Source organism: Bombina bombina, chromosome 11 (genome assembly GCF_027579735.1).
Source record: "Bombina bombina isolate aBomBom1 chromosome 11, aBomBom1.pri, whole genome shotgun sequence".
Taxonomy (NCBI): domain Eukaryota; kingdom Metazoa; phylum Chordata; class Amphibia; order Anura; family Bombinatoridae; genus Bombina; species Bombina bombina.
This window is the reverse complement of record NC_069509.1, coordinates 173,254,002-173,268,310: the sequence shown is the minus strand read 5'-3', so window position 1 is coordinate 173,268,310 and position 14,309 is coordinate 173,254,002. Positions and strand designations below refer to the sequence as shown.

The window sequence follows — 14,309 nt, the reverse complement described above, 5'->3', positions numbered from 1 at the left end:
TGCAAATTACTGTAGCAAAATAACATGCTCTAATATGTAATTATTGCATTACTGCCCCTAGCCATGTGTTTTACCATTGCAAAGGGTTAAACACATATGTAAAGCCCCACTTAGCATCTGCAAGTATTGCAGCTCATAAGCAGGGAATGGTCGGCGATTTGCTGAGTGGTGCGTCTGCCTCTACAGGCTGGCTCACCGGCAAGCTCTGCTCATGCACTTGTGGCTCCCAATCAAGACTTTACCTATGTGTGTTCAAAAGATTTAGCTTAGGTTTTGCATCAGAATGTCTTTTTAAAAATTTAGAAACACAAGTTTTAACTTGAGATATGCTTATTTTGCTATGTGGTGTTCTTTAAGTGAAATAGAATAATACAAGGTCTAAAAAAAAAAAAATCCCCAAAATTGTGCGTGATTTCTCTCCATGCCAGCGAGGTTTTGAATATCAGGCTCTAGGTGAGTTCAGGAGCGTGCATGTGTTTTTGCAACACTGTTTATAGCAGTACAAAAACTTGGGTGTAAGAGAGGCGCTGTATGAACAGCTGAGAGAACCAACAATAGCTAAAAAAGTTTAAATAAAAATATCTCAATATGTATAATACAGTGTTTCGTTAAATTAGATATATATCAATATGTATAATAAACAAACATAGAAAGGGATGATATAAGCTAGTTTAATAAAAAACAATAATAAATAACAATAGTAAGTTGTGGCCACAACTAAATAAAATGATGAAGAAAAATTAGCAGCATAGATTTACAATTCACAAATCAAAACGCTATTAATTAACTATGACGGTTCAGCGATGTAATATCACTTAGATAAGGTGCAATACTAAGCCTCCTGTAAGTAAATAAAACTGAAATAGTTGGCTTGTAATTTCTCCGATAATGTCCGTATGTGATTTAAAACTGGTGAGTTAGGGTATCCTTTGTGAATGAAATAGTCGCATTGAAAGTGTGTAGGCAAATTCCTATTGCGTGTACTGAGTTGAGCTTCGTGAGTTGAAGTGAGTGAGAGACAGGGCAATCAGCTGTTTTGCCGTACTGTGTTAAAGTGCAAGTGATAGATAGTTCTTTGTTAAGTGAACTGGTAGATACGTGAATTTCTTTGAATTAACTTCTTTGCAAAAAAGTGACAAATTTTCTTATTTAAGAATATTTTATCAATGTGATATTTATAAAATGTTCAATGTGAATCTTCAGCTGTATGACAGGCTTATTAGCTGCGCTCCCCGGCCAGCGTATGTGTGTAAATGCGTGGCGGAAGTACTCACAGCTGCTTCACTGTCTTGTAACAGCACTGAATCCTTTCTAGTTGCCGTTCGGCTGTTCCGTTGAAAGAATGGACAATGGTCCATTCTTTCAACGGAACAGCCGAACGGCAACTAGAAAGGATTCAGTGCTGTTACAAGACAGTGAAGCAGCTGTGAGTACTTCCGCCACGCATTTACACACATACGCTGGCCGGGGAGCGCAGCTAATAAGCCTGTCATACAGCTGAAGATTCACATTGAACATTTTATAAATATCACATTGATAAAATATTCTTAAATAAGAAAATTTGTCACTTTTTTGCAAAGAAGTTAATTCAAAGAAATTCACGTATCTACCAGTTCACTTAACAAAGAACTATCTATCACTTGCACTTTAACACAGTACGGCAAAACAGCTGATTGCCCTGTCTCTCACTCACTTCAACTCACGAAGCTCAACTCAGTACACGCAATAGGAATTTGCCTACACACTTTCAATGCGACTATTTCATTCACAAAGGATACCCTAACTCACCAGTTTTAAATCACATACGGACATTATCGGAGAAATTACAAGCCAACTATTTCAGTTTTATTTACTTACAGGAGGCTTAGTATTGCACCTTATCTAAGTGATATTACATCGCTGAACCGTCATAGTTAATTAATAGCGTTTTGATTTGTGAATTGTAAATCTATGCTGCTAATTTTTCTTCATCATTTTATTTAGTTGTGGCCACAACTTACTATTGTTATTTATTATTGTTTTTTATTAAACTAGCTTATATCATCCCTTTCTATGTTTGTTTATTATACATATTGATATATATCTAATTTAACGAAACACTGTATTATACATATTGAGATATTTTTATTTAAACTTTTTTAGCTATTGTTGGTTCTCTCAGCTGTTCATACAGCGCCTCTCTTACACCCAAGTTTTTGTATTCTTTATTGGACTGAGTAGGGAGATATCAGTCTTATTTAGAGAGGCTAAGAGGGTTAGACTTAGTCCAGACTCTTGTTTTTTGATTGTACTGTTTATAGCAGTGTTACACATACTTGTAAGCACTGCCAAAGAGACATGCATGCTCCTAAACCCAATAAGCCTAATTTGGATTTACTCTTCAACAAAGGATACAAAAAATAACAAAGGACATTTGATAGTAAATTGGAAAGGTGTCTGAATCATGAAATTTTAGTTTTGACTTTACTGCCCATTTAAAATGGACATGGAAGTTAAAATTAAAGGGACATGAAAGCCAAAAAATGTATTTCATAATTCTGATAGATCACAACATTTTAAATAACTTTCCAATTTACTTCTATTATCTAATTTGCTTCATTCTTTTGGTATGCTTTGTTGAAGGAGCAGCAAGGCACTACTAGGAGTTAGCTGAAAGCCAATGAAAAGATGCATATATGTGCAACCACCAATCAGCAGCTTCTAAACCTACCTAGGTATACTTTTCAACAAAGGATACAAAGAAAAACAAAAATAAGATAACAGAAATAAATTGGAAAATTATTTAAAATCACTTGCTCTATCGGAATCATGAAAGAAAGAAAAACTGTTTTTTAATGTCCCTTTAAACTTCCATGATGCAGATTGAGTGTACAACTATAAAAAAGCTTTCCAATCCATTTCTGTTATCAAATTTACCTTTTTCTCTTGGTGTTCTCTGTTGAAAATTAGCTCAGTTGTATGAAGTAGTCTCAGGAGTGTGCATGTATCTTGGCGATAGCTTTTGCAACAATCTTATAAATATAATGTTCAAGACGTGAACACCCCTGAGCTTACCTTGGAATCCTGTTTAAAAAAGGAACTACATTTAAACAAAGAATACCAAGAAAAAGAGGGAGCAGGTTAGACGCAGCAGAGCAGAAATCCGTACTTTATTGAAACATACATATATTAAATTTAGCTCTCAACATTAGATCCCCCCTTTTCCTGTATCCCTAACCTCCTACCGCAGCTAAAGCCCTGAAATTCATACCGGGGAAGCCTACACAAGCAACCACAGAGGACGATATCTGGCTCCTGTATGGGTGAGACGGACCGCTACTCACCTGAGGTCTATCTGGCTCCACAGAGGTACATACCCGGCTCCCTTTCTTAGCCCAGGATCGGAGAGAACACTGAGACACTCAGCCCTATCCTCTACAACGGATCCCCCTCCTTCATTTAGGCAACGAGGGAAAGCCCGCAAACGGCACCATTTTGCTCCGGAGGTCTAAGTAGATCCCAGAGTGAGGACAGACAGTGCCGCAAACGGAAGACGAGGACACCTGAACTCCCTCTGGAGCGCTACTCTTGCCACACTACCTGTGATCTCGAGTCTGATAGAGAAGAGACCTGTAGTCTTTCAACGGAGCCCATCATCGAGATTCAGAAGGAACCTGCAGAAAGCCATGCACATTCCTGGGAGCGCAGAAAACTCACTGACACATGGTCACTGCATTGGAATGGCAGCACACCCTGAGGTTAATCCAGCTCCCCTGATCATACATAAGTGTTAAGTACTGTAAGCACACCATACACCACAGTAAACACTGTATGATAGGGGCAACAATATACGGACAGCCACAAACAAGCCTTACATATTCTGGCCACATTAAGAGCACATACTACCTGCCTTCAGCTCTTGGCCATAGCAGATTAAAACATATTTAGCCTCTGGAATATCAATTCTTCTAATCTACTCAGAGCCTATTAATACCTGCTCCAATTAAACAAGAGAGTCCTGAATAAACTCACTCTGCACTCAGCCTTCTCCAATTGCCCAGAGCTCCAATCCCTCTGGAAGCTACCAGGCCCATCTTAATAAGGGCATTTCATCCTGATAGGAGCTGTACATAATAACTAGTTGGAACTACCCACACTTCTAACAGTATATCACCCTGAGGTGAAACCCCATAGAGGTCATCACACGCAGTGGGGGCCATTTACATCCTTCTCTAATGTCTGCTCTCACCTTATAGTGGATCTCTCATAGAACACAATCTAAGGCTTCCTTCACAGCATGGATATTCCAGCCAAGTCCTAAATTGAAGTCTTTACACAAATAATACAGGGGCCCCCTCCCCCCCTTTCCCAGAGGACCTAATTGCCTGCGGGTCATACCCTATCTCCTTTTCCGACTTCACCCATAGGGGGCACCTCCCTGGGAGGGAGGCTATAATCTGTTGAGCACATGCTTATATACAAGAGTGGAATCCATATAGCGATATATACTTTATAACTGACCTACCTATCACCCACAGATAGACACACTTCTCATTTCTGAAGCGGTAGCAAAAGACATGCAGTGCTAACGGTCTAGGAGTAGGGGTGCCGATCGGACCATATAGTCCCAATTACAGTTAAGGAAGCTACGACGCCCAGAATACACCAATAGATTTTACCCTACCAGTGAAATTCAAGATCTTTTCTCCCTCTTGTGTGATCGCCCACAATATGAGGAAAAAACAGAAGCACCAGGAAAACCCTAAGAGGACTCTAAATGACCATTTCAATAGTAAAATCATCTCAGATCCAGAAGGTTCAGATGAGATACTACCACTATATATAGCAGTTCTTCTAAACCTAGTAGCTCACTTAGAGAACACCCTGGAATTTCCCAATCCACTATCCTCGACTCCATCAAAGGCCTATCAGACAAGATGGACTCCCACTACACATTCCTTAAACAGGATCTTAGGCAATCAGTAAGTGAGCTTAAAAGGGATATATCTTCCCTAGGTGTGCGAACTGAGACACACGAAAGAAAACATGAGGATTTGACTATAGACCACTCCAATCTCCTCTCATACTCCCAGAACTTGGCTGAACAGATTTAAGATCTGGAAGCTAAACTGGCGGACTAAGAGGACAGGTCTCGCCGGAATAATCTACGGATTAGAGGAGTATCTGAAGAAATTAGTACGACAAGCCTACATGAACATCTTTCTGGACTTTTCACTGAGTTGCTTGGATCCACCACTGAACAAGAGTCCCACATAGATAGAGCTCATAGAGCTCTTCGTCCTAGTGATTCAGCTTCTGACACACCAAGGGACGTCATCATCAGGCTGCCCCACTTCACATTCAAGGAAAAGGTCCTGAGAGCATCATTTGCAAACAAAAGTTTGAAAGAGCCATATAACACAGTAAAAATATTCCCTGACCTTTCTCCATATACACTAGCCAAGAGGAGAACATTCCTGCAATTCACTCAAAACCTTTGTCACCATAACCTGAAATACAGGTGGGGTTTCCCCGTTAAGATCTTCTTTTAACACGGGGACTACTCCTGCGTGATCTCCTTGCCAGAGCAGGGGATGAAACCGTTCCAATCCCTGGGCATCTCTCAACATGTAGACCACAACCCCAAACCACCGGAGAACTCTGGAGTGCTCGACTCATCTGCGTCTGAATGGCAGCCCCATCCTAGGGGACCCTCACAACAAGCCAAAAGAAAAGATACACAGCTCCCAAAGAATCCACCTTAAATCTCATACTATATGCCTCCTAAACAACAACTAACCCCACATGGGCCTTTTATGAGCTCACATACGGGTACATATCTTACCCTCCAAAATCCTTAATAGCTCACTCTCTTTTATCAGGTCCTACATAATAACCACTGGATTTCGGCACATTCTCCCTCTGGAGTACAACTTGAGCTTACATACGGGTACACATCTTACCCTTTCACTCTCTAACAGCTCATCTGTACCCCACTTGCTACAGCCCCCAGCCTGATCTGGGATTGCTGTGATGCCTTCCAACTGACTCCAATTTGTATCTATACAGATAGACTCTCGCATTAACTCTACGTACCAATTGCAGATAGCCATGCCCATACATAATTTTGGTACTGAAGGTTTCTCAACAGGTATTTACCCGAGTCAGCACCTATTATCCAATTACACTGTTTAAAATGACCATAATAGACTCATATTATAGTATATCCCACAGTGGCCTCTTAGAAATTGGTCAGACAAGCTATTCAGCACCGATTTATGCGCACTCCCACATAGGGTCACTTAACCCTCCCATTCCCCGGATGGCGCCTGCTGAGACTGGCAAACCAGACTCAATTGATTCAGGTTGCTTATATACAAATATAGCTTATACCCCATTTCCCACCCCCACTAATCAGTGCATTGCTATCTTTATAAAGTTATAAGCAGTTTGATTTGTTAAGGTTTATTAACACCTGTTCTATAACAAGAATTCAGCACCCTATCTGTTTACATGTTATTATATGTTCAAGGGTATCACTCATTTAAAACCCTATAGGCCTTGACCGATTTATTTAAAGCTATTACATTATATTTATTGCCTAATGAACCGCAGGAACCCAGGATCTATTCATTTCTATATCCTTAACCCTATATTGTATCATACTCTGTCTGGGGGGGATATTTATCCCTCCCTCTGGCTCCCCCCTCCTTCCCTTCTCTCTTTTCTCCTAACACACACTACACATACCGAACTCCCTCTTTTCGCCCCTTTGCTCGCTCCTACCACTCTGTATTATTACAATTTTCTCATCCTCAATAGAGGTATCATTGCTCACACTCCGCCTCCCTTCTACCCCCCCCCCCTTCTCTAAGCGGCTTTAGACTGCTGATCTACCCGTACCCATTTTGCATTAATCAAAGTACAGTTATACTTCATATACCTCTCTGGTTCCTACCAGTGCCCTAATGCCCCTATTGTCTAGGTGAGCATAGTCTACCAAGCAGCTAATACACCTACCCTTTCAATCCCCTCCTTCCTACCCTCTCTCCCTCTCTGTTGTTATCCCTTTACAGAATGGAAGGCCTACGTCTCCTTACAATAAATACCCAAGGTCTCAACTCCCCTACGAAACGCAGCTTACTGGTGAACCTGTTGAGAAGATCCAGGATGGATACAGCCTTTGTTCAGGAGACTCATTGGACCTCGGACTCAGGTACCACACACAGATAGTCCTAAAAGCTTCATACCAAACTAAGTCTAGAGGAATAGCCATATATCTCAGCAGTAACATTGAATATCATCCTATTTTCCTAGAATCTGATCCCCAGGCCCGTTTCATTATACATGTTTGTAAAATTAACAATCATTTGGTAACCCTGGTAAATATTTATGCGTCTAACTCCAAACAAACCAGATTCCTAGCGAAGCTTCTTAGATCAGTGTCAGCTGTAAAACAAGGGGAGTTAATCCTGGGAGGAGATTTTAATCTCATATGGGATCACACTCTGGATAGACTGGGCTCTAAGATCTCTACCTCAGACAGGGCAACCCACCCCCTCTCCAAAGCTTTCCAGAGCCTTGTCAGTCAATATGACTTATAGGACTGCTGGAGGGCAATGCATCCAGAAGACAGGGAATTTACTTGTTATTCCTCTCCACATAAGTCATTCACCCACATTGACTACTTTTTTATAAGCGCCCAGCTGTTAGACAACATCTCCTACACTAAAATTTCATCAGTATCCTGGTCTGATCATGATTACAAAAGATCGTCCCCGCTGGTTTGATGCAGAGACATCAGCACTGCCAATAGGACTCACCCTTCCTGATCTATTATGGATCCCCTCACACCATAGAGAAAAGTTAGGTAACACCACCCCAATACTATCAGACGTGCTTAAGTTCTCGGACCAAACGAGACACAATCCAGAAGTGGCCCCACACCCCTCCCCGGCTCTTTCATTAGCTGGCACCCTCCACTGTCTGCCAGATTCTCATCTTGGAATTTGGATAACCCTACAGCCCACACTGGTCACAGATTTTTATGACCAGGATACGTGGATTTCGCACCCTCAGTTTTATGCAAAATTTCGAATCCCACCTTGTTTACACTTTGAAGCCTACCGTCTCAGCTCCTGGTTGAGATCATGAGGATATCCCAAACAGAACCTCAGAGCTTTATCAAAATGGGAAACCAAATGGATTCACGCAGATGATCTTAAACATGCCCTTTCCTTCCACTATAGCCTCCTCCTCGAGCCCAATACACATCATAAAATCTCTCAACATAAGGCCTGGGAGAGGGAGCTTGGCTTTACAGCTGACACTGGCACCTGGCACAGACATATCACCAGGAAGCTCTTGCATTGTGCTACCCTCTGGGAATTGCAATACAAAATCCTTGTCAGATGGCATTTAGTCCCCTCCACACTGCATAGGATATATGGCACTCACTCCCCCATGTGTTGGTGAGAGTGTGGACAACTGGGTACTACTCTACATGTGTGGTGGTACTGCCCCAGGATCCAACCTCTTTGGCAAAGGTTATTTAGGATCCTCAATTCGCTAAACATTGTTGTCCCCTATAGACCAGAGATATCCATACTACATGTGCAATTTCCAAACCTAACCCCGGCCAGGGAAGCCCTAGCAATCTATCTTTTTATGGCAACCAAACTGACAGTAGCAAGAATGTGGAAAAATAAAGACCAAGCCCTCATCACACAAATCCTCTCCACAACACAATACATCAGACAGATGGAACTCTACTCCCACAGAGCACTTGATAAGATCGACTTCTATCACAAAACAACATGGTCTCCCTGGACCGAGAAATTCCCAGACTAATCCTGACGCCTAGTCACAACAACTACACTTCCCTTCCCTTTCCTCCACTTTTTCCCTAATCACCTACCTTAACGATGCTGCATACCACAGGCACTTTAGGAACTGTTTATTTGTTATATAACTGTATAAGAACCAAATTTGTACAATCTATTTGAAAATATTGAGGCTTAAGGTTGCATACTAATAAAAAAACAGCACTTAAATTCTAAATAACGTCTACTGTACCCAAAACTGTTTATAATATATATCATACTTAGATTACTTCCCAACACCCATTGTATAATGTATTCATATATATGTACAGTTGCACACCACTCTGAAATGTAACTATGTATGTTTGAATCTGTTCCTCAATAAAAAAAAAAAAAAACTTTCCTTCAAAAACCATTTATCATTCAGACACATCACACAATGTTCAACAACTTTCCAATTGAGTTCTATGATCAAATTTGCTTCATTCTCTTGGTTTCCTTTGTTGAAGTGTAGGGAGGATCAGAAGCAGCAATGCACTACTGGGAGCTAGCTGTTGGTTAGTGGTTTCACATATTGTCATTGGCTCACAAGGGGGTTTTCTCCCTTTAATAATGAACTCTATATGAATCATAAAGTTTTTATTTTCATTACAGGTTTCCTTAAACAAATGCTTTAAAAGTCATCAGAACTGCAATGCCCTGGAAAAGTACAAAACGGATTCTACTCGTGCTTTTGATGCTAGTCACATGACTGAATACAACGTGGGTTTTTTGCTATGCGCACTACGCACAGAGGAACTGTCACAACATAATTAACCAAGCTGGTGATAATGGCTGGTTACCTGTTTCTGTTTTCGTAGCGAATCCCGCTGCTTGCTTGATTGCCGCTGCTGTTAATGCTAATCCCCGGCTTCGTTTTAATCCGTGCTGCAACACAGCTTCAAACTGAGCACAGAGACAAATAACTCTGCAGAAGAACAAACAGGTTCAGTTGCTGAGCAAAACAGGGGGAATAATAAAGTGTTTTATTTAAAAAGAGGAGAAGGTGAAGTGGGAGCGGAGATAAACCTCAGTGTGGGACAATAAATCATCTGACATGTGAAGCACATTCAGAACTGTATCATCTCTCCAGAACTAGATGCTTATAAAGAACACACTGAATCTTAAAGGGACATTTTACATGGCAAATTATTATTCTCTTGTGCTATAGGAAGTATTTTTTTTCTTAGCCATTGCAAGATGTAATACAATTGGATTTAAATAGTAATCTATGATATACAGTTCATGTATCAGTTAAAAGGATATTAAATACCTTGTCATAGTGAAAAAAACTTCTCAATATACTTTCATTAATTATTCTGCCCCTTTTCAAGTACAGGTATAAAACTGTAAAGAAATTGAGATTTCAAATTCTGAGGATTGGAAGTGCACACTGCAGACTTTACAAGCCTAACCCTGCTACACATATGTTACCAACTGGCCCCAGCAAAATTGATAAGAAACTGCAAAACAACACAAATATTGCAAATACTGTGGCTAGCTTTGCCTACTTCAGTAACAAATCTGATTGTCTCCTAAAATTGGGCAAGGCAAGTAGTTGGTGGAGTTTGATCATTGAAAAACAATTGCAGCAAATAAGATGTTATGTTCTGTTAAAACCATTTAGACTTATGCTATCTTATAGCAAGACAACAGTCGCCTGCTCTGGGAGACCAGGCAGATAAAATTCGAAGTTTATCACAAAAGTAAAGAATCCCTTGTTTGTCCAGTCTATAACTTGTGAGTGATAAGCAGACAAATGAATATTCCTGCGAATTTGGGACACCCCCTTATCATGGCATCTGGGGTCTCTGATCTAAAGCCTGCGCACTACTGGCATTTTTTGTCAGGGATATTACACGTGCCAGCAGGTTGAGTGATGTGGAGACAACACAGGCTCCCCTTCAGCCCCTTACCATAGTAGGTAAGCCATTCCAGTAAGTGACATTGGACACTTTCGACCCATTGGCCATGCCCAGCCGTAAGGGGAAAAGGTATGTAGTAAATTATGCTACATGGAAGCTGTGGTGTGGGACCCCAGTTGTCCGACACATTTCATTAAATTTTTTTAAAAAATTGTCTTACCTGCTATCAGAGTCAGAAGCTATTTCCTTGCGGCCCCCAAATCGGATCTGGCACTAAATAATATAAGCAAGTAATGAAATGAATGTTAGTGTACATTTAAACTCAGTTAGTGCTGTTATTAACAGAGTTAAAGATAATGGTCTTACAAATATGCATTGGCTACACGGCTGTTTTGCTAGGTAAAGTAGAACTCAAATAAGTAAACTAAATGTGAATGCCAGGAGTGCAGGAACCAAGAAATAGAGGAGTAGTCGGGAAAAAATAAAAAAGACTCCTTATACTAAAAGGTGCAAAAGTAAATGTTTTTTTCCCTTTAGTCTTTCTGACAGAGCTTTCTGAGTGGCGCGAAATGCGTAAGTCATGAAAGTATGCTGTACTGTTTAAAAACAGATATTCTAAAAGTTGTCATAATATGGTTATTTCCTTTCTGCAGAGATTCCATTAGATTTACCCTTTCTTAAAGGGACAGTAAACACCAACACCTAGATTACGAGTTTTGCGTTAGGCTTAAAAAGCAGCGTTGGCAGGTCCTAACGCTGCTTTTTAACGCCCGCTGGTATTATGACTTGGCCAGACTTGGCAATACCGCAAATCCACTTACGTAAATTGTGTATCCTCTTTTTTCAATGGGACTTGCATAGCGCCGGTATTACGAGTCTGCCAAAAAGTGAGCGGTAGACTCTCTCCTGTCAAGACTAGTACCGCATTTTAAAGTCAGTAGTTAAGAGTTTTACACTACAAAGCCGTAGCATAAAACTCATAACTAAAGTGCTAAAAAGTACACTAACACCTATAAACTACCTATTAGCCCTCCCATATCGCAAGCACTAAAAGAAAATGTTTTAACCCTTAACCCCTAACCTGCCGAATAAGTATATTAACCCCTATACCGTTGCACTCCTGCCTCGCAAACATTAGTTAAATATTATTAACCCCTAATCTGCCGTCCCTAACATTGCCGACACCTACCTACATTTAGTAACTCCTAATCTGCCGCCCCCACTATATTAAAGTTATTAACCCCTAAATCTAAGTCTAACCCATACCCCCCTAACTTAAATATAATTAAAATAAATCTAAATAAATATTCCTATCATTAACTAAATTATTCCTATTTAAAACTAAATTATTCCTATTTAAAACTAAATACTTACCTATAAAATAAACCCTAAACTAGCTACAATATAACTAATAGTTACATGGTAGCTATCTTAGGGTTTATTTTTATTTTACAGGCAAGTTTGTATTTATTTTACCTAGGTAGAATAGTTACTAAATAGTTATTAACTATTTAATAAACTACCTAGCTAAAATAAAGACAAATTGACCTGTAAAATAAAACCTAACCTAAGTTACACGAACACCTAACACTACACTATAATTAAATTATTTCCCTAAATTAAATACAATAAATACAATTAAATTAAATTATCTAAAGTACAAAAAAAACACTAAATTACAGAAAATAAACAAATTACAAGATTTTTAAACTAATTACACCTAATCTAATCCCCCTAACAAAATAAAAAAAGCCCTACCCTACACTAAATTAGACTTTATTAGTACACAGATAGCGAAGTTTTGGTGTCACAGCACCTTATTCATGCTTGGTAATTACAAACAGGCCTATTGCATCTTTAACCTCTTAAGGTCATATGACGGAATTTTTCCGTCATAAAACAATTGAGCAAACTGAAAGCTGTGTCCTTAAAGGGTTAAATACCCAAATTTTTGGCGCCCTCTCAGATCACTATGTGGAGAGGGCTCCCTCTAGTGGCCAATGTTATACATACACTTACATGATTTCTATACAGGTTAAATAAGCTAATGTAGACAATACTAATTAACTCTAAAAAGCTAATCTAAAAAACACATACTAGAAAAATTCATCACAATCTATAAAGATTTTTTATATAACTATAATTTCCTAAAAAAATTGGATAGACAACTTTATAAACAAACAGTCTATAGAAACTTCATTAGCAAAAAAATATTAAAATTGGATTTATAGAAAAATTTATGAAAAAGTTAAAAACAAAGGAAGCCAGAATACACAGCAAGATATAACAGATCAAATGGATAAGACTATATTCCAGTTGTATGCCAGATGGAAGATATCTAAATCCTTAAAAAAAAAAACAACTTAAATCAAAGTCCCTATTGAGACCCCTGGGAGACATACTATCTAATTTATGCACCCACCACATCTCTCTTTGTTTTAATAGACGTTCCCTGTCCATGCCTCTTCTATTGGGAGGGATATGGTCTATTACTTGCCACCTAAGCTGGCTGATGTGATGGCCTTTTTCAAGAAAATGGTTAGATACAGGGGCATCCCTGTTCTTGCACCTAATATTAGACCTATGTTGACTGATACGGTCTTTCACCTTGCGGGTGGTCTCTCCTATATAGATGCAAGAACAGGGACACTTTTTTAAATATACCATGAAAGTGGTCTCACAGGTATAGTACCCCTTAATGGCAAACTTTTTACCACTGTGGGGATGATGAAAGAATGCTCCTTTTATAACTGCATGACAACTCATGCAGCCAAGACAGGGAAAGGTCCCCATGTTCTTTTTACTCAATAATTGTTGTCTATTTTGTCTACTGGGGCCTATATCAGTATGTACCAAATGATCTCTTAAACTTTTAACTCTCTTATGAGCCATGATGGGAGGCTCTTGGAACTGAGCTATGTTAGAGTTGCACTCTTTGAGTATATGCCAATTTTTACGACTCAACCTAGATATTTTATCACTCAATGGGCTATACTGACTAACAAACACCAGTATATTTTCCTTGGGAGTTCTTTCTTTGATTTTATCTAAAGTACCTATAGTGTGCTCAAGGAGTTTCTTAGGATATCCTCTATCAGTGAACTTCTTGGACATTTCATTAAACCTTATCCCACGTGTCTCCTTATTATCAACAATCCTGTTCACTCTTAATAGTTGACTCCTAGGGAGGGAATTAACCAATGGCCTAGGGTGGAAGCTATTGAATTTCAATATACTATTCCTGTCTGTCTCCTTTCTATACAGGTCAAATTCAAGATGATGGCCTTTCTTGAGAACTAGCGTATCCAGGAAGGGCACAGACTCTTCACTAACATTCACCGTGAAGAAGAGATCCCTCACTTCAGAATTGAGATCCTGGACAAATTGTGTAAGGGACTCCACGCTGCCCCACAACACGCCAAAGATATCGTCTATATATCTCCACCATACGGCTCCATATTGTTTAAATAGCTGATTCTTATAGACGATACTCTCCTCAAACTCACACATGAAGAGATTGGCGTATGATGGGGCAACGTTGGAGCCCATTGCTGTGCCCCTCACCTGGACATACCAGCTGTCCTGAAAGATAAAGTAATTCCAG

At 39.6% G+C, this 14,309-nt stretch overlaps 1 protein-coding gene across 1 annotated transcript in view; it reads right to left on the bottom strand.

Moving 5' to 3' along the window:
- The window catches only part of SNX29 (sorting nexin 29), a 1,109,599-nt gene that overhangs the window by 1,060,002 nt on the left and 35,288 nt on the right, over window positions 1-14,309 (bottom strand). The window contains exons 3-4 of the mRNA XM_053694493.1: window positions 10,926-10,978; window positions 9,644-9,768 (exon numbers count right to left, since the gene is read on the bottom strand). Coding sequence (XP_053550468.1) covers window positions 9,644-9,768; window positions 10,926-10,978 — 178 coding nt within the window. The remainder of the gene's footprint in view (window positions 1-9,643; window positions 9,769-10,925; window positions 10,979-14,309) is intronic.